The sequence below is a fragment of the Taudactylus pleione genome, unplaced genomic scaffold (genome assembly GCF_031769625.1).
Source record: "Taudactylus pleione unplaced genomic scaffold, aTauple2 ptg000239l, whole genome shotgun sequence".
NCBI lineage: Eukaryota > Metazoa > Chordata > Amphibia > Anura > Myobatrachidae > Taudactylus > Taudactylus pleione.
The window spans coordinates 2066132-2089435 of NW_028284641.1; the positions used below are offsets into that span (position 1 = coordinate 2066132).

General features: G+C 42.1%; 1 protein-coding gene across 1 annotated transcript in view; it reads right to left on the minus strand.

Annotated features, from left to right (window-relative positions):
* BSN (bassoon presynaptic cytomatrix protein) overlaps positions 1–23304 on the minus strand; it is a 457373-nt gene that overhangs the window by 18255 nt on the left and 415814 nt on the right. The window contains exons 6-9 of the mRNA XM_088479536.1: positions 13884–16098; positions 12578–13527; positions 3587–3683; positions 786–920 (exon numbers count right to left, since the gene is read on the minus strand). Of these exons, the coding sequence (XP_088335662.1) occupies positions 786–920; positions 3587–3683; positions 12578–13527; positions 13884–16098 (3397 nt within the window). The remainder of the gene's footprint in view (positions 1–785; positions 921–3586; positions 3684–12577; positions 13528–13883; positions 16099–23304) is intronic.

A 23304-nucleotide genomic window follows, 5' to 3' on the forward strand; every position in this document is an offset into this window, starting at 1 on the left:
CCGCAGTTACAGGGGATACAGTGTAGTTCATACCGCAGTTACAGGGGATACAATGTAGTTCATACCGCAGTTACAGGGGATACAATGTAGTACATACCGCAGTTACAGAAGATACAATGTAGTACATACCGCAGTTACAGGGGATACAATGTAGTTCATACCGCAGTTACAGGGGATACAATGTAGTACATACCGCAGTTACAGGAGATACAATGTAGTACATACCGCAGTTACAGGGGATACAGTGTAGTACATACCGCAGTTACAGGGGATACAATGTAGTAGATACTGTATGTACATGGGATACACTGAAGTACTGTACAAACAGCAGATACTTTATAGTATATACCGGGTATACACCATCACCCACATGTGGCATTTTGGTGATGCCAGATTAGAGAGAAGGTAATTATAAGTCTTATGTAAATGGGTAGTTTGGCTGTTACAGAGCCCCCTATTGGTAATGTGCAGAACTGCAGAAGGTGTCTTATCAGTAGTGATCACAAACTCTCTGCTCGGTGTAATAGAACCGACCATTAACGCCGTGTTGCTTTCTGAAAAACGAGTATTTACCATCCATCGGGATTCAGATTCAATTAAAACCTGGTAGCAATATTAGTCGTTTTTGTCTGCTCTAAAGTCCGTTGGTTTTGACCTTTCAGCTCAACACCGATGCCAAAAAGAAGTAGAACATCGCCCATAAAACTCCCATATTCCAGAGGCCACAGCTCTGGAATAAGACAGACTAAACCGGGGGTACCAGCCTTACTCCCCTATCTGCCTACCTTCAGTAAGTTTGCCTGCCTGCTCAGCTGCACCTCCAGGGAGTATTTTGGAGAACATGCTTTCCCCTTCTGGGCCTGGCGGTCCTGGAGCTGCCCCTGCAGGTGTGGCTGTTGGTTTCTGGCCAATTTTTGTACCTGTAGAGATAAACAGAATTGATATAAAAGGTTTAGTATTAGCTCTTTCACTGCCCCCAACTAATCTCCACAACAGATTTATCCATCCAGAACCCCCCCTGCATAGGACTCATGTGCAGAACCCGTGCTATATGTAGAGAGGAGCATTGCAGCCATCGCAGAGCCGAGAATTGGTGGAGTTTTCCTTTACATCGTACTGTACGTGGATATAGCTCTGTGAAGGTTTTACTCATTTCCACCAGCTGATGGATAATACGGTAGGTTACTTGGTGGGTGAGAGCTCACAGTCATCCATTACAATTATTGAACATGGATAAACTTGTGGATAATAAATGGAACCCTAATAGGAGGATTCCTACTGGCTAATGCCCCCACCGTAAATACGATCTACAGCAGGTCTCCTCTATGTCTTGTAGCATACTCTGCCTTTCCATATAGCACCCACAGCCGGGCATCACCTGGGCCAGACTGCCATCCTATCTAGAAAATACACAGGGCCTAATCCTGGCCCACACTGTCTCCCTATGTAGTATGGCTCAGGGTATTCTCCTGGGTCAGACTGTCTCCCTATGTAGTATTGCTGAGGATATTCTCCTGGGCCAGACTGTCTCCCTATGTAGAATTGCTGAGGGTATTCTCCTGGGTCAGATTGTCTGTCTATGTAGAATTTCTGAGGGTATTCTCCTGGACCAGACTGTCTGCCTATGTAGAATTGCTGAGGATATTCTCCTGGCCCAGACTGTCTGCCTATGTAGAATTTCTGAGGGTATTCTCCTGGACCAGACTGTCTGCCTATGTAGAATTGCTGAGGATATTCTCCTGGCCCAGACTGTCTGCCTATGTAGAATTGCTGAGGGTATTCTCCTGGGTCAGACTGTCTGTCTATGTAGAATTTCTGAGGGTATTCTCCTGGCCCAGACTGTCTGCCTATGTAGAATTGCTGAGGGTATTCTCCTGGGCCAGACTGTCTGCCTATGTAGAATTGCTGAGGGTATTCTCCTGGCCCACACTGTCTCCCTATGTAGAATTGCTGAGGGTATTCTCCTGGCCCAGGCTGCATTCCTATGTAGAATTGCTGAGGGTATTCTCCTGGACCAGACTGTCTGCCTATGTAGAATTGCTGAGGATATTCTCCTGGGCCAGACTGTCTCCCTATGTAGAATTGCTGAGGGTATTCTCCTGGGTCAGACTGTCTTGCCTATGTAGAATTTCTGTGGGTATACTCCTGGTCCAGACTGTCTGCCTATGTAGAATTGCTGAGGGTATTCTCCTGGGTCAGACTATCTGCCTATGTAGAATTTCTGAGGGAATTCTCCTGGCCCAGACCTTCTGCCTATGTAGAATTTCTGTGGGTATTCTCCTGGTCCAGACTGTCTGCCTATGAAGAATTGCTGAGGGTATTCTCCTGGACCAGACTGTCTGCCTATGTAGAATTGCTGAGGGTATTCTCCTGGCCCAGACTGTCTTACCTATGTAGAATTTCTGTGGGTATTCTCCTGGTCCAGACTGCTGTCCTATGTAGAACTGTTGAGGATATTCTCCTGGCCCAGACTATCTGCCTATGTAGAGTTGCTGTGGGTATTCTTCTATGTAGAATTGCCTTCCTATGTAGAATTGCTGTGGTTATTCTCCTGGACCAGACTGTCTATCTATGTAGAATTGCTGAGAGTAATCTCCTGGCCCAGACTATCTGCCTATGTAGAATTGCTGTGGGTATTCTCCTGGACCAGACTGTCTATCTACTGTATGTAGAATTGTTGAGGGTATTCTCCTGGCCCAGAATGCCTTCCAATGTAGAATTGCTGAGGGTGTTCTCCTGGCCCAGGCTGTCTTCCTATGTAGAATTGCTGAGGGTATTCTCCTGGCCCAGGCTGTTTTCTTATGTAGAATTGCTGAGGGTATTCTCCTGGCCCAGGTTGTCTTCCTATGTAGTATTGCTGAGGGTATTCTCCTGGGCGAGACTGTCTGCTTATGTAGAATTGCTGAGGGTATTCTCCTGGCCTAGATTGCCTTCCTATGTAGAATTGCTCAGGGTATTCTCCTGGCCCAGGCTGTCTTCCTATGTAGAATTGCTCAGGGTATTCTCCTGGCCCAGGCTGTCTTCCTATGTAGAATTGCTCAGGGTATTCTCCTGGCCCAGGCTGTCTTCCTATGTAGAATTGCTGAGGGTATTCTCCTGGCCCAGGCTGCATTCCTATGTAGAATTGCTGAGGGTATTCTCCTGGCCCAGACTATCTGCCTATGTAGAATTGCTTAGTGTTATCTCCTGGGCGAGACTGTCTGCCTATGTAGAATTGCTCAGGGTATTCTCCTGGGCCAGACTGCCTGCCTATGTAGAATTGCTGAGGGTATTCTCCTGGCCCAGAATGCCTTCCTATGTAGAATTGCTCAGGGTATTCTCCTGGGCCAGATTGCCTGCCTATGTAGAATTGCTTAAGGGCAGTTTTGAAAGCTGGCGATAATTGTTGGATTTGAGGGCTGGATTTAAAAGGACAATAGTAATACATGCAAAACCTGCTTTGCATGTATTATTATTGCCCTTTTAAATCAAGGTCAAAAGTCATGGAAACTTGGCGGCTTTGAAAAATTGAGCATTAGTAAATATACCCTTTTTTTGAGTCTGGCTGCTGCAGAAAATTGGTTTCACTGGTCAACCACGGACTTACCGGCAGGAGCCCCTTGCATTGCAGGCTGTGGCCCTCTGGTCGGTTGTGGTGTCGGCTTTGCTGCGACCTTGGCGCTGTCTGTCGGTTCCACTTTTGGCTGTAAATGCAAAGTTGAACAGATCAGAGTAATAAGGCTTGGCAATGCTCTCCATAGCAGTCTTACTACTGCAGCACCAGAGATAACACTGTCTCCAGGTACTGTAGGAAATTATTCATGCACCTGTGTCGGTCTATCAGAATATTCTGCCTATAATAATCTCATGTACAGCAGGACAGATGGTGTGCCTGTTTCCATGTGTGATATGGTACTGCCTGTCTTCTGCATTCCACATATACAGCCAGAGAGACTTCTATCCAGAAAGTGTAAATGCTACATAATGTTAGTGATCTGCTGGGTATTTACTGAGGGAAGTGCTGCACAATCTGAGCTACACGTGTAGCAAGTGCCATTCTTACACCTGGGATGTCACGACCTTAATGTATCACGACATTCCTGCAATATTATGATGTAACAATAACGTAAGACATTACTGTTAGCATGTATTACTAATAATGACCACTTGAGGGCACTCTTACCTAAAGGCATTCATCATACAAGCCAGTTCTCCCGGATGATGAGCCAGGGATGGAACTGCTAGAGGAGATGAATGATGAGCACTGGTACCCCCTGCAGGAGCAGCAGCCAGCACCAGGCTATGCCAGGCTCAGCTCATCGTACAGTACAGCATAGGGGGGGGGGGGGGGGGGGGAATCAGGGCACTATTATACTTTCTGTTTCCGACACCAACCCCATGCTAAATAGCACTGTCACTTATCCTAGCATTACATGGGCGGTGGGTGCCAGGATACAGGGGTGACAGGTGCCAGGATACATTGGTGGTGGGTGCCAGGATACATGGGTGCCAGGATACATGTGCAGTGGTGGCAGGGATTCATAGGCAATGAGTCCTCGGCAGCCAGTGCCCGCTGAAACATATAGTTCTACAACAGAACTTACTAGGAAGGAAAAACACAGACACATTATTATTACATTATAGACACTGTCATTCCATGTTTCCCTTTATTTTATAATGCTAAATCCATAAGGAATCATCATACACAACGTATACAGGACAGCCATAAAGTCGCCTATACAGCCGTGCGCAGGGATTGGTGAGAGGACAGTGTTATGTGTATGACGCCTCTACGCTACACTGTAGCACAATATTACAGGGTCTCATAGTATCATGTCCTGCATTAACAACTACTGTATCTGACATTATACACTCTGATGTCATCTAGTACAATACACACAACTACTGTATATGACATTATACACTCTGATGTCATCTAGTACAATACACACAACTACTGTATCTGACATTATACAATCTGATGTCATCTAGTACAATACACACAACTACTGTATCTGATATTATACATTCTAATGTCATCTAGCACAATACACACAACTACTGTATCTGACATTATACAATCTGATGTCATCTAGCACAATACACACAACTACTGTATCTGACATTATACATTCTGATGTCATCTAGTACAATACACACAACTACTGTATCTGACATTATACACTCTGATGTCATCTAGTACACTACACACAACTACTGTATCTGACATTATACATTCTGATGTCATCTAGTACAATACACACAACTACTGTATCTGACATTATACATTCTGATGTCATCTAGTACAATACACACAACTACTGTATCTGACATTATAGACTCTGATGTCATCTAGTACACTACACACAACTACTGTATCTGACATTATACACTCTGATGTCATCTAGTACACTACACACAACTACTGTATCTGATATTATACAATCTGATGTCATCTAGTACAATACACACAACTACTGTATCTGACATTGTACATTCTGATGTCATCTAGTACAATACACACAACTACTGTATCTGACATTATACATTCTGATGTCATCTAGTACACTACACACAACTACTGTATCTGACATTATACATTCTGATGTCATCTAGTACAATACACACAACTACTGTATCTGACATTATACATTCTGATGTCATCTAGTACAATACACACAACTACTGTATCTGACATTATACACTCTGATGTCATCTAGTACACTACACACAACTACTGTATCTGACATTATACAATCTGATGTCATCTAGTACACTACACACAACTACTGTATCTGATATTATACAATCTGATGTCATCTAGTACAATACACACAACTACTGTATCTGACATTATACATTCTGATGTCATCTAGCACAATACACACAACTACTATATCTGACATTATACAATCTGATGTCATCTAGCACAATACACACAACTACTGTATCTGACATTATACAATCTGATGTCATCTAGTACAATACACACAACTACTGTATCTGACATTATACATTCTGATGTCATCTAGTACAATACACACAACTACTGTATCTGACATTATACATTCTGATGTCATCTAGTACAATACACACAACTACTGTATCTGACATTATACATTCTGATGTCATCTAGTACAATACACACAACTACTGTATCTGACATTGTACATTCTGATGTCATCTAGTACAATACACACAACTACTGTATCTGACATTATACACTCTGATGTCATCTAGTACAATACACACAACTACTGTATCTGACATTATACACTCTGATGTCATCTAGTACACTACACACAACTACTGTATCTGACATTATACACTCTGATGTCATCTAGTATAATACACACAGCTACTGTATCTGACATTATACATTCTGATGTCATCTAGTATAATACACACAGCTACTGTATCTGACATTATACACTCTGATGTCATCTAGTATAATACACACAGCTACTGTATCTGACATTATACACTCTGATGTCATCTAGTACAATACACACAACTACTGTATCTGACATTATACACTCTGATGTCATCTAGTACAATACACACAACTACTGTATCTGACATTATACACTCTGATGTCATCTAGCACAATACACACAACTACTGTATCTGACATTATACATTCTGATGTCATCTAGTACAATACACACAACTACTGTATCTGACATTATACATTCTGATGTCATCTAGCACAATACACACAACTACTGTATCTGACATTATACATTCTGATGTCATCTAGTACAATACACACAACTACTGGATCTGACATTATACAATCTGATGTCATCTAGTACAATACACACAACTACTGTATCTGACATTATACACTCTGATGTCATCTAGTACAATACACACAACTACTGTATCTGACATTATACATTCTGATGTCATCTAGTACAATACACACAACTACTGTATCTGACATTATAGACTCTGATGTCATCTAGTAGAATACACAATACTGCTGTATCTGACTGTCACGATCTGGTGCAAATGTTCCTCTGTGGAGGACGGTAAGCCGGGGGGTTCGGGTGACCTGGGAAGTTACTGTACTAGGTCTCCTAGTTGTGGCCGAACACAGGTTTGGCTAGACCTGCCTAGAGGTGCCAAATCTAACTCACTTGGTGGTTTTCTCCAGTGACCCCTCCAATTGGGATTTGGTTTTCCGCTGCACCAAGTGAGCAGGTCGCGGCCCTCTGGACAGGTACCTGGGAATGGCAGAAGACCGGAAACTATATTTAATGAAGCAAATGCTAGAGCACAGGAGGTAAACTGGATGCTTAGATATTGGAACGCTGTTAGGGATCCTAATCACAGGCTAGTATAGGAATACTGGAAATGAGAATCACTGAGAAATCCAAGTGCTGATTGCACAGAACAACAGAGGCATATATTGGGAATTGCTAGATATATTTGGAGCTGATTTGCAGAGACAAGACACAGAGCAAAGAACACAAACATATACTGGAAAGCTATAAATGTAGGTGTTGACTGCACAGACAAGACACAGAGAGAAGTGGACACAGGCACATGTAGTAATCCCAGTCGCAGGCTAGCTTGGAAACACAGGAAAATGTACAGGAACTGCAACAGATTCTGGAGCTGATAAACACAGTAAAACACAGAGGGAAGGCAGGAATAAACTGGGGAAGCTAGTAATGCTGGTACTGGACAAAGGCAATTACTAGGAGAGTGCTGGGAGGTCCAGCTGTGAGCTAATTAGTACTAGCAGGTAATCTGACACCTCAGTGACACAGGGTAATAGCCACAGGAAAGCTGCAATAGAATTAGCAGCACATATACAAAGACACACATTAAAGAGACATGAAACACTGAAGTACTGTGAGAGAGCTAAAGTCTCAGACTAAGGGTTAGCATGGAGGCTAATACAGGAAACTGGAAAACTGTGAGCAGGCTGAAGCAACACGCTGAAGGATTTAGCACAGAGCAACAGTGGGAGTATCACAGGCATTGGAATAACAAAGTTGAACAGCAGTTACTTGTTCCTGGAGTCAGACTAAAATACCCCTGGGTAGCTGATCATTGGATCAGAGGATCAGCTGAATGACCACAAAACTATCATTGGGAGAGACTAGTCAGGTGATATGAGCCAACATGGCTGCGCCCATGCCCGGCACCCCGGAAACCAGGACGCACGCATGGAAGCCCTAGCGGACCCCAGGAAGAATACTCAGTCACCACTCACCTCTGCTCCCAGTGTCTGGACACCTAAGCCCAAGGACACCAGTGTAGAGGTGAGTAGCGGCCGATCCCAGGCCACATCCTGACACTGACGTTATACATTCTGAGGTCATCTAGTAGAATACACACAACTACTGGATCTGACATTATACATTCTGAGGTCATCTAGTAGAAAACACACAACTACTGTATCTGACATTGTTAATTCTGAGGTCATCTAGTAGAATACACACAACTACTGGATCTGACATTATACATTCTGAGGTCATCTAGTAGAATACACACAACTTTGACACCTTCTACTAATCATCCTGTCCTGACTCCTTCTCTCACTCCTCCTCATCCAGATTCATCCGCCCTTACTCCTTCTACTGATCATCCTGCCCTGACACCTCCTACTACTCCTCCTGCCCTGACTCCTCATACTGATCATCCAGTCTTGATTAGTCCTACTACTCCTCCTGCCCTGACTCCTCCTACAGATTCCCCTGCCCTGACTCCTTCTACTAATATTCCTCCCCTGACTCCTTCTGTCACTTCTCCTGCCCTGATTCCTCCTCATCCAGATTCATCTGCCCTTACTCCTTCTACTTATCAACCTGCCCTGACTCCTCCTACTGATCATCCTGCCCTGATTCCTCCTCATCCAGAATCATCTGCCCTTACTTCTGTTACTGATCCTACTACAGATCCCCCTGCCCTGATTCCTCCTCATCCAGATTCATATGCCCTGACTCCTCCTCATCCAGATTCATCTGCCCTTACTCGTTCTACTGATCAACCTGCCCTGACTCCTCCTACTAATCATCCTGCCCTGACTCCTCCTACTAATCCTCATGCCCTCTCTCCTCCTACAGATCCCCTGCCCTGACTCCTTCACCTAATCCTCCTGCCCTGACTCCTGTCACTCCTCCTGCCCTGACTCCTTCTGTCACTCCTCCTGCCCTGATTCCTCCTCATCCAGATTCATCCTCCTACTGATCATCCTGCCCTGACTCCTCCTACTACTATTCCTGCCCTGACTCCTCCCACTAATCCTCCTGCCCTGACTCCATTTACTAATCATTCTTGCCCTGACTCCTCCTACAGATCCCACTGCCCTGACTTCCGTCATTTCTCCTGCCCCAATTCCTCCTCATCCAGATTCATCTGCCCTTACTCCTTCTGATCATCCTGCCCTGACTCCTCCTACTTATCATCATGCCCTGATTCTTCCTCATCCAGATTCATCTGCCCTGACTCCTCCAGCCCTGATTTCTCCTCCTTCGCCAGCCATGACTCCTCCTAATCCTGTCGATTCCTCCTTTTGTTCTAGATCCTCCTGTCCTGACTCGTCCTACTACTCCTCCTGCCCTGACTCCTCCTACTGATCATCCTGCCCTGACTCCTCCTCCTACTCTTCCTGCCCTGACTCCTCAAACTAATCCTCCTGCCCTGACTCCTTTTACTAATCATTCTTGCTCTGACTCCTCCTACAGATCCCGCTGCCCTGACTCCTTCTACTAATCCTCCTGCCCTGACTTCTTCTGTTACTTCTCCTGCCCCGATTCCTCCTCATCCAGATTCATCTGCCCTTACTCGACTGATCCTCCTGCCCTGACTTCTACTGATCATCCTGCCGAGTCCTCCTCATCCAGATTCATCTGCCCTGACTCCTCCTACTACTCCTCCTGCCATGACTCCTCCTACTGACAATGCTGCCCTGATTCATCTGCCTTGACTTCTTCTACTGATCCTCCAGTCCTGATTTCTACTACTTCGTCAGCCATAACTCCTCCTAATCCTCCTGCCGGTTCCTCCTGCCCTAACAACTCCTACAGATCCTCCTGCCCTGACACCTCCTGCAAATTCTCATACTGACTTGTCCTCTTGTTCCAGATCCTCCTGCCCTGACAACTACTACACATCATCCTGCCCAGACTCTTCCACTTGTTCGATGCCCTGACTCTTGTTCTGCTCTGTCCAGATTCTCCAACCCTGACTTCTCTTCATAAGCAGTCTAATTCTCCTGCACCCCATCCTTCTTTCCGACCTCCCTATTTTGGCCACTTCAGATACAATTTTGCATTAAAATGTGTGATCTTTTCCTACACCAAAAATGACTGGATTATGGATTCCCTTAGGGAGGTCTATCCAGTGATGATGGGTCCAACACTATAAGTATCCAAGTTTTTGTGTGCTCAGCACAGCAGAGCCATGAATAGTCTGGTGCTTGTTGCTGGTTTTGTATGGGGACTTCTCACTCACTGGCCACAAGCTTTAACAGTAACCAGCCCAGGCTACAGCACAGGTGTTAGTTAATAAAAGGAACAGTGTAATCTTACCTAAAAAAAATAACTAACATTTATAGAATTACATATAGTACACTGTAATTTGGAAATCCACACTACATTTGGTGGTAGAGATTGGCACTGTGTATGGAAAAAAATCTAATCTATGAAATGGGTGACATTATACAATATTTGTATCATTTTATACTAATATATTGTATACTTCACAACGGTAAGCTTGCAGGTATCTTGGCATAACATGCATTTTAGAAGCTTTGTCTCACTACCAGTACCTACAGACCCACTCACGGATGTAGAGGTCTCTGGCTTTAGTAATATTGATGACAGACCGACACATTGAGGCAACTTCACATTACTAGCATTTATAGTTGGATGGACTTGGAGATCTTTATTTGTCAAACATTTTAGACTCTATATCTGAGGCTTACCTATGGATTTATCAATATCTGAGGCTGACCTATTGATTTATAAATATCTGATGCTGACCAATGGATTTATCAATATATGAGGCTGACCTATGGATTTATCAATATCTGAGGCTGACCTATGAATTTATAAATATCTGAGGCTGACCTATGAATTTATAAATATCTGAGACTGACCTGTGGATTTATAAATATCTGAGACTGACCTGTGAATTTATAAATATCTGAGACTGACCTGTGGATTTATCAATATCTGAGGCTGACCTGTGGATTTATCAATATCTGAGGCTGACCTATGGATTTATCAATATCTGAGGCTGACCTATTGATTTATAAATATCTGATGCTGACCAATGGATTTATCAATATCTGAGGCTGACCTATGGATTTATCAATATCTGAGGCTGACCTATGAATTTATAAATATCTGAGGCTGACCTATGAATTTATAAATATCTGAGACTGACCTGTGGATTTATAAATATCTGAGACTGACCTGTGAATTTATAAATATCTGAGACTGACCTGTGGATTTATCAATATCTGAGGCTGACCTGTGGATTTATCAATATCTGAGGCTGACCTATGGATTTATCAATATCTGAGGCTGACCTATGGATTTATCAATATCTGAGGCTGAGCTGTGGATTTATCAATATCTGAGACTGACCTATGAATTTATATATATATGAGGCTGACCTATGGATTTATCAATATCCGAGGCTGACCTATGGATTTATCAATATCTGAGACTGACTTATGGATTTAGCAATATCTGAGGCTGACCTATGGATTTATCAATATCTGAGCCTGATCTATGGATTTATCAATCTCTGAGGCTGACCTATGGATTTATCAACTTCTGAGGCTGACCTGTGGATTTATCAAGATCTGAGGCTGAGCTGTGGATTTATCAATATCTGAGGCTGACCTATGGATTTATCAATATCTGAGACTGACCTATGGATTTATATATATGAGACTGACCTATGGATTTATCAATATCTGAGGCTGACCTATGGATTTATCAAATCTGAGGCTGACCTATGGATTTATAAATATCTGAGGCTGACCTATGAATGTATAAATATCTGAGGCTGACCTATGGATTTAACAATATCTGAGACTGACCTGTGGATTTATCAATATCTGAGGCTGACCTATGGATTTATCAATATCTGAGCCTGATCTATGGATTTATCAATCTCTGAGGCTGACCTATGGATTTATCAATCTCTGAGGCTGACCTATGGATTTATCAATTTCTGAGGCTGACCTATGGATTTATCAAGATCTGAGGCTGAGCTGTGGATTTATCAATATCTGAGGCTGACCTATGGATTTATCAATATCTGAGACTGACCTATGGATTTATCAATATCTGAGACTGACCTATGGATTTATATATATGAGGCTGACTTATGGATTTATCAATATCTGAGGCTGACCTATGGATTTATTAATATCTGAGACTGACCTATGGATTTATCAATATCTGAGGCTGACCTATGGATTTATAAATATCTGAGGCTGACCTATGAATGTATAAATATGAGGCTGACCTATGGATTTAACAATATCTGAGACTGACCTATGAATATTTGACTTACTAGCTTTAATAACTAACCTTTGATTTGACGGGGAAGGGTTTTTACTTACTAGTACAGATGGCTGAGCAGAGGATTGCACAGTTTGTTGTGGTTTCATGGTTTGTTGAGGCGGTTGCTGCTGCTGCTGCTGCTGCTGTGTCCGCAATGCTGTCTGACCTTGGGGCCCCGGCTGCTGTGGCCGTGAAGATGACTGACCTTGACTGACAGATGACTGTTGCTGCTGCTGTTGTTGCTGTGCCTGTGTCCTCGCTGGTTGAGTCGATCCCTGTTGATGCTGAGACTGTTGATGAGTAGCTTGTTGTATAGGTGCTTGGTGGGGTGTTGGATGGGACAGCGATTGATGAGAAGATTGATGAGAAGTTTGTTGTGAAGGTTCAACTGGCTGCTGCTGTCTGGGAATTTGCTGCTGAGGATGCTGTTGTCTACTTTGCTGCTGTTGACTAGATTGGGATGATCTAGCTTGCTGTGACCCCTGGTGATGAGACTGTGATTCAGGCTTTTGTTGTTGTGATATTTGTGATTGCCTTTGGGATTTCTGTGCTTCTGAAGTATGGTGGTAACTGGATGACTGTCTTGATTGCTGCGAGTAGTCAGAGGAACTTGGTGGATAGCCAGACTGAGATCTTGTATCTGATTGTTGTGTCTTCTTCAAAGTGGATGATGGCTGAGAGTGTGGACGTGATTCATGTCGCCCTTGATCTCTTGGGTGCTGTTTAGATGATCGTCTTGACTGTTCATCGAGATGACGAGAAGAAGAAGAAGAAGAATGTCTTCCAGAATCTACATGTCTGTGTTCTTTAGAAGATGAATGGCGAGGTTGAGAATAGTCATCATGTTGCCACATTTCATCATCTGGAGGGTCATCATAATCATGATATGTATGTTTAACCGGCATTTTTTTCTGGGACGAAGAGTGGCTGCTATAATACCTTGATCGATCAGAACGAATATCTCTTGGTTTGTCAAACCAATCCGTTTCCTCCTGACCTAAGTGATAGGCTTTGGAAACCAAAAACAAACTATGGTCAGCTTTTGTGACCAATGACGAGAGTGGATTAGACTGAAGCCATGCAACAAACTTACAGTAAGCAGTTTATGACATGCAAGAATGCTGAAAGAAACACCAAAGAACCATTACTTGACTCTCACAAATTAAAGTTTTGGGAGCTCACCATGTGGCAACACACATAAATCAAAACCACCAATGAAACATAAATAAGAGGGTGTAAAAATGAGGATCAAAGGCACATCATGCAAACTCAGGAAAAGGCAGAGCGTTCTATGAATTGCATGAAACAATAAGTATGAGGTAATCATCTCCAGCATGCTGAGACATCACCACTTATAGTCTTTACCTTCACTGTCTGACACAACACAGTGTGAATCATCCATCATGTAACTTTCTTCCTGTTTGTATGTATGGCTTCTTGGCACTTCTTTAGAATGTTCTTGCACGTCAGGCAGTGAGTGGCTGGAGCAGAACGGAGGACAACTTTCCACAGTGGACTGAGGCATAGGACCACCTGAGGAACGAGACATACCAACAGACTTTCCAAGGGGGCTTACAGGGCTTTCTTCTTCTGATGGCTGAGATCGCATTGGAGCTCTTCCTCGGCTCTGACTCATCGTAAGAGTGGAAGGTTTGGAACTTGATTTGTGATATCTGTCTGTAGTGTCCCGCTCATAAGACTTGCTCCTACTGCTTCCAGAGTCACGACTTGATTTTTCCAAACCACAACTGGATGCTGACCGTGATCGGTTTCCACTACCATAAATTCTATCATCATCTTCCACCATGTCTCTACTGGAGACACCATAATATTTTTGCTGTTCATATACATTTTTCTTCAAGCCGTAAGTAATCTCATCCTGCAGTTTCTTAGCTCTAGACGAGACACTGCTGCTGTTACTTATTGACGTTGACACTGGGTAAGAAGCAGCCAGGTCAGATTCTACATCTTTAGCTTCCTCAATCGGAGAGAATTTGGAAATCTTTTGTTCCATTCCCTGCTTTCGATGCTTGCTGCGCTTGGAAGACACAACAGCTGGAGCCAGATTTTTGGAAGAATGTTTCTGCATACAAATACTAGATCCATGTTTGTCTATACGTGTGGAGTGTCTGGAATCATTATCTCCATAATAATAGGTGCCACTCATAGAATCACGACCATTATTATCACTGCAATGCTGATAGGTGTTTTTCCCCCTGTAATCTGAACTGTGATGGTCATAGACATCCTCTTCAGACTCTTCCTCAGCTCTGGAGTAGCAACAAGGCTTACTGGAGTTATCAGTTTCCATGAGGCCATTTTTCTCTTTCATTTGACGTACAGTATTATTCTGATGCACAGACTGAGGCAAAGGATCAACTTTTTGACTTTCTGATTTAGACGGATTTTCTTTAGTTAGTTCACTTATGTCTTCAATCATGACATAGTTACGGGGAATGTTTTGTTCTAGATTTGTATAAAGGGATTCTGACGAATAGCTATTTGTGGGGCTCTCTGCCCCATTGCCTCTTTCTACTTGCCTTACCTCTGCTGTCTTGTATTGGTCAAAATTACTGGCTACAGTTGTGTTGCTGAAGGCAGTATCTGGAGTTGCTGAAGATATAACAACTGTGGGATTTCCAATCACTTCATAATTTGTAGGAACTTTGTGCTCTAGATCAGCCAGTGATGTCTGTCTGGGCTTCTGGTGAGTGGTGTGAGTGTCAGCTGGTGGTTGAAAGCCTGAGGTTATAGACGTTTGCAATGAAGTCTGATTTGCATAGGTAGTTTGCACTTGATAAGGGTTTGGAGGTCGGAAACCTGTATGATTTTGCAAGCCTAATTCTGACGGGTAACCTGTTGCTGGTGCAATGTTGTGAGTCTGGTATGAACTTTGTGCAGGATAACTGGATAATTGGGTTTGGAAATTATTCTGAGATGGTCCGTTACTAGATACAGTATACTGCGGTTGCTGAAATCTGTTGGGTTGTAGAGGGGCAGAAACGGGGGCAATTGTTTGGCCTGTAGTGTACTGATAAGTGTTAGATGTGTAAGAGGGAGTTGATGTTTGGAACTGCTGTGTATTCTGAAAGTCAGAATACTGAGGGGTGGTGCCGCTCCTGTTTAATAGGCTGTTGCCATCGTAACCAGAGATGCGAATGTTGTTGAGCTCACTATCTGACATATAATCCCTGTTCTCACCCAAACACCTAAGGTAAGAGAAATCTCTTCTCCCTCCTCTGTCCTTTACTAAAGACTCTTTTCTCTGAGTGATGCCAAGTTCTAGATACTTCAGCTTGGCATCAATCTCTTTCTCTTCCTGCTCCAGCTCAGCTTGCTGCTTGCGTAGCTTTGTGGATTCCTGCTCTACGATCTTCAGATCATGGTCAATGGTTTTCAGAAAACCCACTTTTGGCAGCTGAATGGCTTGACCGCCGGTCATCTTCTGAGTGAGGTTCGGCATGTACATATGGGAATGAGCCTGACTCGTGGTCAGTGGAAGATGAGCCTCATCCGGCGGAGGGCTGGGCAGAGTTCGCTTCACTTTGCGTGTCAGAGTGTTTGACTGGAAAGCTGAAATCTACAACGAATAAAATAGATGTGTAGACTGCCCAACAATATTACATAAAACAAACAAAAATAATAATATACAAACATGCAAAAAAAATTACAAATGTATAAAAATCAAGTAAACACTGTTGAAAGGTAACAAATCATTCAGAATTCCGATTAATGAAAGAATAAAAATACATTTTGCATCTTCTGTGTGAAAACATAAACCATACGTGTAAAAGAAAAGTGATGGAAACAATGTGCCACAGGCTGACGAGATTGACTAACATGAGTATTATTGATAGAAAAGTAAAAGTTCCTGTCTATAATACACAGCTTTGCCATCATAAAGTTGTAATATAAAAATGGGGAGGATCCCAGTGTGATTTAATGATCCATAAAAGATTTTATTTATTGTTACTCTGCATGTCTCCCAAATGTATCACCCCTAGTAATCGGCTCCCATTGTGTTCTGATCTTCATGCAGCTCCAAACGTGTATTTGCAATGCCAGAGGACAGGAGCGGGGCTTGTAACTTGCGTGGTGTTAGCATGGGGGCGTGTAACATACATGGTGTTAGCATGGGGGCGTGTAACATGCGTGGTAGCGTGTAACGTACATGGTGTTAGTGTGGGGGCGTGTAACATGCGTGGTGCTAGCGTGGGGGCATGTAACATGCGTGGTGTTAGCGTGGAGGCATGTAACATGCGTGGTGTTAGCGTGGAGGCGTGTAACATGCGTGGTGTTAGCGTGGGGCGTGTAACATGCGTGGTGCTAGCATAGGGGCATGTAACATGCGTGGTGTTAGCGTGGAGGCATGTAACATGCGTGGTGTTAGCGTGGAGGCGTGTAACATGCGTGGTGCTAGCGTGGGGGCATGTAACATGCGTGGTGTTAGCGTGGAGGCGTGTAACATGCATGGTGTTAGCGTGGAGGTGTGTAACATGCGTGGTGTTAGCGTGGGGGCGTGTAACATGTGTGGTGCTAGCCTGGGGGCATGTAACATGCGTGGTGTTAGCGTGGAGGCGTGTAACATGCGTGGTGTTAGCGCGGAGGCGTGTAACATGCGTGGTGTTAGCGTGGAGGCGTGTAACATGCGTGGTGTTAGCGTGGAGGCGTGTAACATGCGTGGTGTTAGCGTGGAGGCGTGTAACATGCGTGGTGTTAGCGTGGAGGCGTGTAACATGTGTGGTGCTAGCATGGGGGCATGTAACATGCGTGGTGTTAGCGTGGAGGCGTGTAACATGCGTGGTGTTAGCGTGGAGGCTCTCGCAGGACGCAGACTGGATAGAACCAGATATTCTAGTATTAGAATATCGCTAGAATTGTGTGTGAAGATGAGAAGATAAATGTATATCTATAGGATAATACTAAGACAGATGGGACTTGGCTATCAGGGAAGAGAAAAACATCCTGTCCTGCAATTAACTAAATACCAAACACAAATATAGGAACAAATGTGACCCACCCGGGAGTAACTAACATAAACACTAGTATTAATAGGAGCCATTTTGGTAAATTAAGCGCAATTTTACTGCTTTTGTTGAAAAATATTCTTAGTACTTATTGTAAAATGCTTATTATATCGATATATAAGATATTATGTAATAAATAAGACATCTGGGTCCTTCTTCAGAGGGAGGAGAAATTCCGAAAACTTTGCCCGTTGGTAACACCATGCTGCGCTGTAGGCGGGGCAGGTGTGAGATAATAACGTGCAGAGAGAGATAATGGGCCTGATTCACTACTGATCGCAACTGCCATTACGCACGTAATCGGCGACTGTTGCACACTGCGCATGCGCTGCAGTGTGCAAAGACTCCAGGGATGGCGATCGCAGTGACAACGCAGGCCTATCGCAGAGTGTCTGGAAGTGCCGTTTGGGGGAGGTGATGGGGGGGTGGTCGGTGAAACGCAGGCGTGCCAGTGCATTTGAACGCCGTTGCAGGGGCGTGCAGAAATTATCCACTGTGACGCCGTACGCAGCCTGAGGCCTGATAGCGTGCGCTGAGGTCAGCAATTCCTGAGTAAGGTCAGAGCATGTGCGTGAGGCTGCGCTGGTACCGATGTTACCGATGTGTGTAAGGTAAGGGGGGCGTCCTTATGTTAGGCTGCCATGGCATTGCGATTGCAATCATTAGCAGTAAGACTGCGTGTGTAATCGTTATAGCGATCGCAATAGCGATCCTTACTGAATCAGGCCCAATGTTAGGAGGGACGTGTCCTAGCTTAATTTCTGTGTAATAACAAAGCTATTCAGCGTTGGTGCGGTACATGCAAAAGCAGTCAGTATTTACCCTGCATGCAAAATAAAGAGAAGACATGAACCTGTCACTGCGGCATGGCGCATTCCAGGGGCACATACTGTATTACTGCGTTCATCTCCTCCTAACAGAATAAGGCCCTAAATACTTATAGCACAGGGAGCCCGATTCATCACGGATCGCAACTGCAACAGCGTACGCAGATCGGCCGATGGTGTCTACCGTGCATGCATCACAGTGCACGTGCCCCGGCCGGTATTACGATCGCACTGCGGTCACCTACGCAGATACAAAGCCATCGCAGAGTGAGTGCTGGGACACTAGCGTTTGGGGTTGGTGACAGGCGTGTTTGTCCATATGAACGCAGTTTCCTGGGCGGGCATAAATTAGTCACTGTGACGGCATACGCACCTTGTGTATTCACTGCGTGCGACGAGGTTAGCAATCACTGAGACAGGTCAGAGCTGCTATAACTCTGCGTGACGGGCCGATGTTAACGAAGGAGACGCAGGATTACGAGGTCTTGCTCATGTACGAAAGCTAAAGCGGGCGTCTCTATGCCGGGTGTGCAGCTGCAGCCATTAGCATACTTTCGCAGCAGATTTGTAATGAATGAGGCCCAATACACATCTGCAGAGAGTTTCATTCATATTGTGATGCAGAACACGTGATGGAATATGTAATATTATATCCACCCACTAACATACAGTACAGTATATATGTGACCGTATCATGCATACTGTAATATTATATCCACCCACTAACATACAGTACAGTATATATGTGACCGTATCATGGATACTGTAATATTATATCCACCCACTAACATACAGTACAGTATATATGTGACCGTATCATGGATACTGTAATATTATATCCACCCACTAACATACAGTACAGTATATATGTGACCGTATCATGCATACTGTAATATTATATCCACCCACTAACATACAGTATATATGTGACCGTATCATGCATACTGTAATATTATATCCACCCACTAACATACAGTATATATGTGACCGTATCATGCATACTGTAATATTATATCCACCCACTAACATACAGTATATATGTGACCGTATCATGCATACTGTAATATTATATCCACCCACTAACATACAGTATAGTATCTATGTGACCGTATCATGCATACTGTAATATTATATCCACCCACTAACATACAGTATATATGTGACCGTATCATGCATACTGTAATATTATATCCACCCACTAACAGAGTACAGTATATATGTGACCGTATCATGCACACTGTAATATTATATCCACCCACTAACATACAGTATATATGTGACCGTATCATGCATACTGTAATATTATATCCACCCACTAACATACAGTATATATGTGACCGTATCATGCATACTGTAATATTATATCCACCCACTAACATACAGTACAGTATATATGTGACCGTATCATGCATACTGTAATATTATATCCACCCACTAACATACAGTATATATGTGACCGTATCATGCATACTGTAATATTATATCCACCCACTAACATACAGTATATATGTGACCGTATCATGCATACTGTAATATTATATCCACCCACTAACATACAGTATATATGTGACCGTATCATGCATACTGTAATATTATATCCACCCACTAACATACAGTATATATGTGACCATATCATGCATACTGTAATATTATATCCACCCACTAACATACAGTATATATGTGACCGTATCATGCATACTGTAATATTATATCCACCCACTAACATACAGTATATATGTGACCGTATCATGGATACTGTAATATTATATCCACCCACTAACATACAGTATAGTATCTATGTGACCGTATCATGCATACTGTAATATTATATCCACCCACTAACATACAGTATATATGTGACCGTATCATGCATACTGTAATATTATATCCACCCACTAACATACAGTATATATGTGACCGTATCATGCATACTGTAATATTATATCCACCCACTAATATACAGTATAGTATCTATGTGACCGTATCATGCATACTGTAATATTATATCCACCCACTAACATACAGTACAGTATATATGTGACCGTATCATGCATACTGTAATATTATATCCACCCACTAACATACAGTATATATGTGACCGTATCATGCATACTGTAATATTATATCCACCCACTAACATACAGTATATATGTGACCGTATCATGCATACTGTAATATTATATCCACCCACTAACATACAGTATATATGTGACCGTATCATGCATACTGTAATATTATATCCACCCACTAACATACAGTATATATGTGACCGTATCATGCATACTGTAATATTATATCCACCCACTAACATACAGTATATATGTGACCGTATCATGCATACTGTAATATTATATCCACCCACTAACATACAGTATATATGTGACCGTATCATGCATACTGTAATATTATATCCACCCACTAACATACAGTATAGTATATATGTGACCGTATCATGCATACTGTAATATTATATCCACTCACTAACATACAGTATATATGTGACCGTATCATGCATACTGTAATATTATATCCACCCACTAATATACAGTACAGTATATATGTGACCGTATCATGCATACTGTAATATTATATCCACCCACTAACATACAGTACATTATATATGTGACCGTATCATGCATAGTGTAATATTATATCCACCCACTAACATACAGTATATATGTGACCGTATCATGCATACTGTAATATTATATCCACCCACTAACATACAGTACATTATATATGTGACCGTATCATGCATAGTGTAATATTATATCCACCCACTAACATACAGTATATATGTGACCGTATCATGCATACTGTAATATTATATCCACCCACTAACATACAGTATATATGTGACCGTATCATGCATACTGTAATATTATATCCACCCACTAACATACAGTATATATGTGACCGTATCATGCATACTGTAATATTATATCCACCCACTAACATACAGTACAGTATATATGTGACCGTATCATGCATACTGTAATATTATATCCACCCACTAACATACAGTATATATGTGACCGTATCATGCATACTGTAATATTATATCCACCCACTAACATACAGTACAGTATATATGTGACCGTATCATGCATAGTGTAATATTATATCCACCCACTAACATACAGTATATATGTGACCGTATCATGCATACTGTAATATTATATCCACCCACTAACATACAGTACATTATATATGTGACCGTATCATGCATAGTGTAATATTATATCCACCCACTAACATACAGTATATATGTGACCGTATCATGCATACTGTAATATTATATCCACCCACTAACATACAGTATATATGTGACCGTATCATGCATACTGTAATATTATATCCACCCACTAACATACAGTATATATGTGACCGTATCATGCATACTGTAATATTATATCCACCCACTAACATACAGTACAGTATATATGTGACCGTATCATGCATACTGTAATATTATATCCACCCACTAACATACAGTATATATGTGACCGTATCATGCATACTGTAATATTATATCCACCCACTAACATACAGTACAGTATATATGTGACCGTATCATGCATACTGTAATATTATATCCACCCACTAACATACAGTATATATGTGACCGTATCATGCATACTGTAATATTATATCCACCCACTAACATACAGTATATATGTGACCGTATCATGCATACTGTAATATTATATCCACCCACTAACATACAGTATATATGTGACCGTATCATGCATACTGTAATATTATATCCACCCACTAACATACAGTATATATGTGACCGTATCATGCATACTGTAATATTATATCCACCCACTAACATACAGTATATATGTGACCGTATCATGCATACTGTAATATTATATCCACCCACTAACATACAGTATATATGTGACCGTATCATGCATACTGTAATATTATATCCACCCACTAACACACAGTACAGTATATAGTGACCGTATCATGCATAGTGTAATATTATATCCACCCACTAACATATAGTACAGTATATATGTGACCGTATCATGCATACTGTAATATTATATCCACCCACTAACATACAGTACAGTATATATGTGACCGTATCATGCATACTGTAATATTATATCCACCCACTAATATACAGTACAGTATATATGTGACCGTATCATGCATAGTGTAATATTATATCCACCCACTAACATATAGTACAGTATATATGTGACCGTATCATGCATACTGTAATATTATATCCACCCACTAATATACAGTACAGTATATATGTGACCGTATCATGCATAGTGTAATATTATATCCACCCACTAACATACAGTACAGTATATATGTGACCGTATCATGCATACTGTAATATTATATCCACCCACTAACATACAGTACAGTATATATGTGACCGTATCATGCATACTGTAATATTATATCCACCCACTAACATACAGTACAGTATATATGTGACCGTATCATGCATAGTGTAATATTATATCCACCCACTAACATACAGTACATTATATATGTGACCGTATCATGCATACTGTAATATTATATCCACCCACTAACATACAGTACAGTATATATGTGACCGTATCATGCATACTGTAATATTATATCCACCCACTAACATACAGTATATATGTGACCGTATCATGCATACTGTAATATTATATCCACCCACTAACATACAGTACAGTATATATGTGACCGTATCATGCATACTGTAATATTATATCCACCCACTAACATACAGTACAGTATATATGTGACCGTATCATGCATACTGTAATATTATATCCACCCACTAACATACAGTATATATGTGACCGTATCATGCATAGTGTAATATTATATCCACCCACTAACATACAGTATATATGTGACCGTATCATGCATACTGTAATATTATATCCACCCACTAACATACAG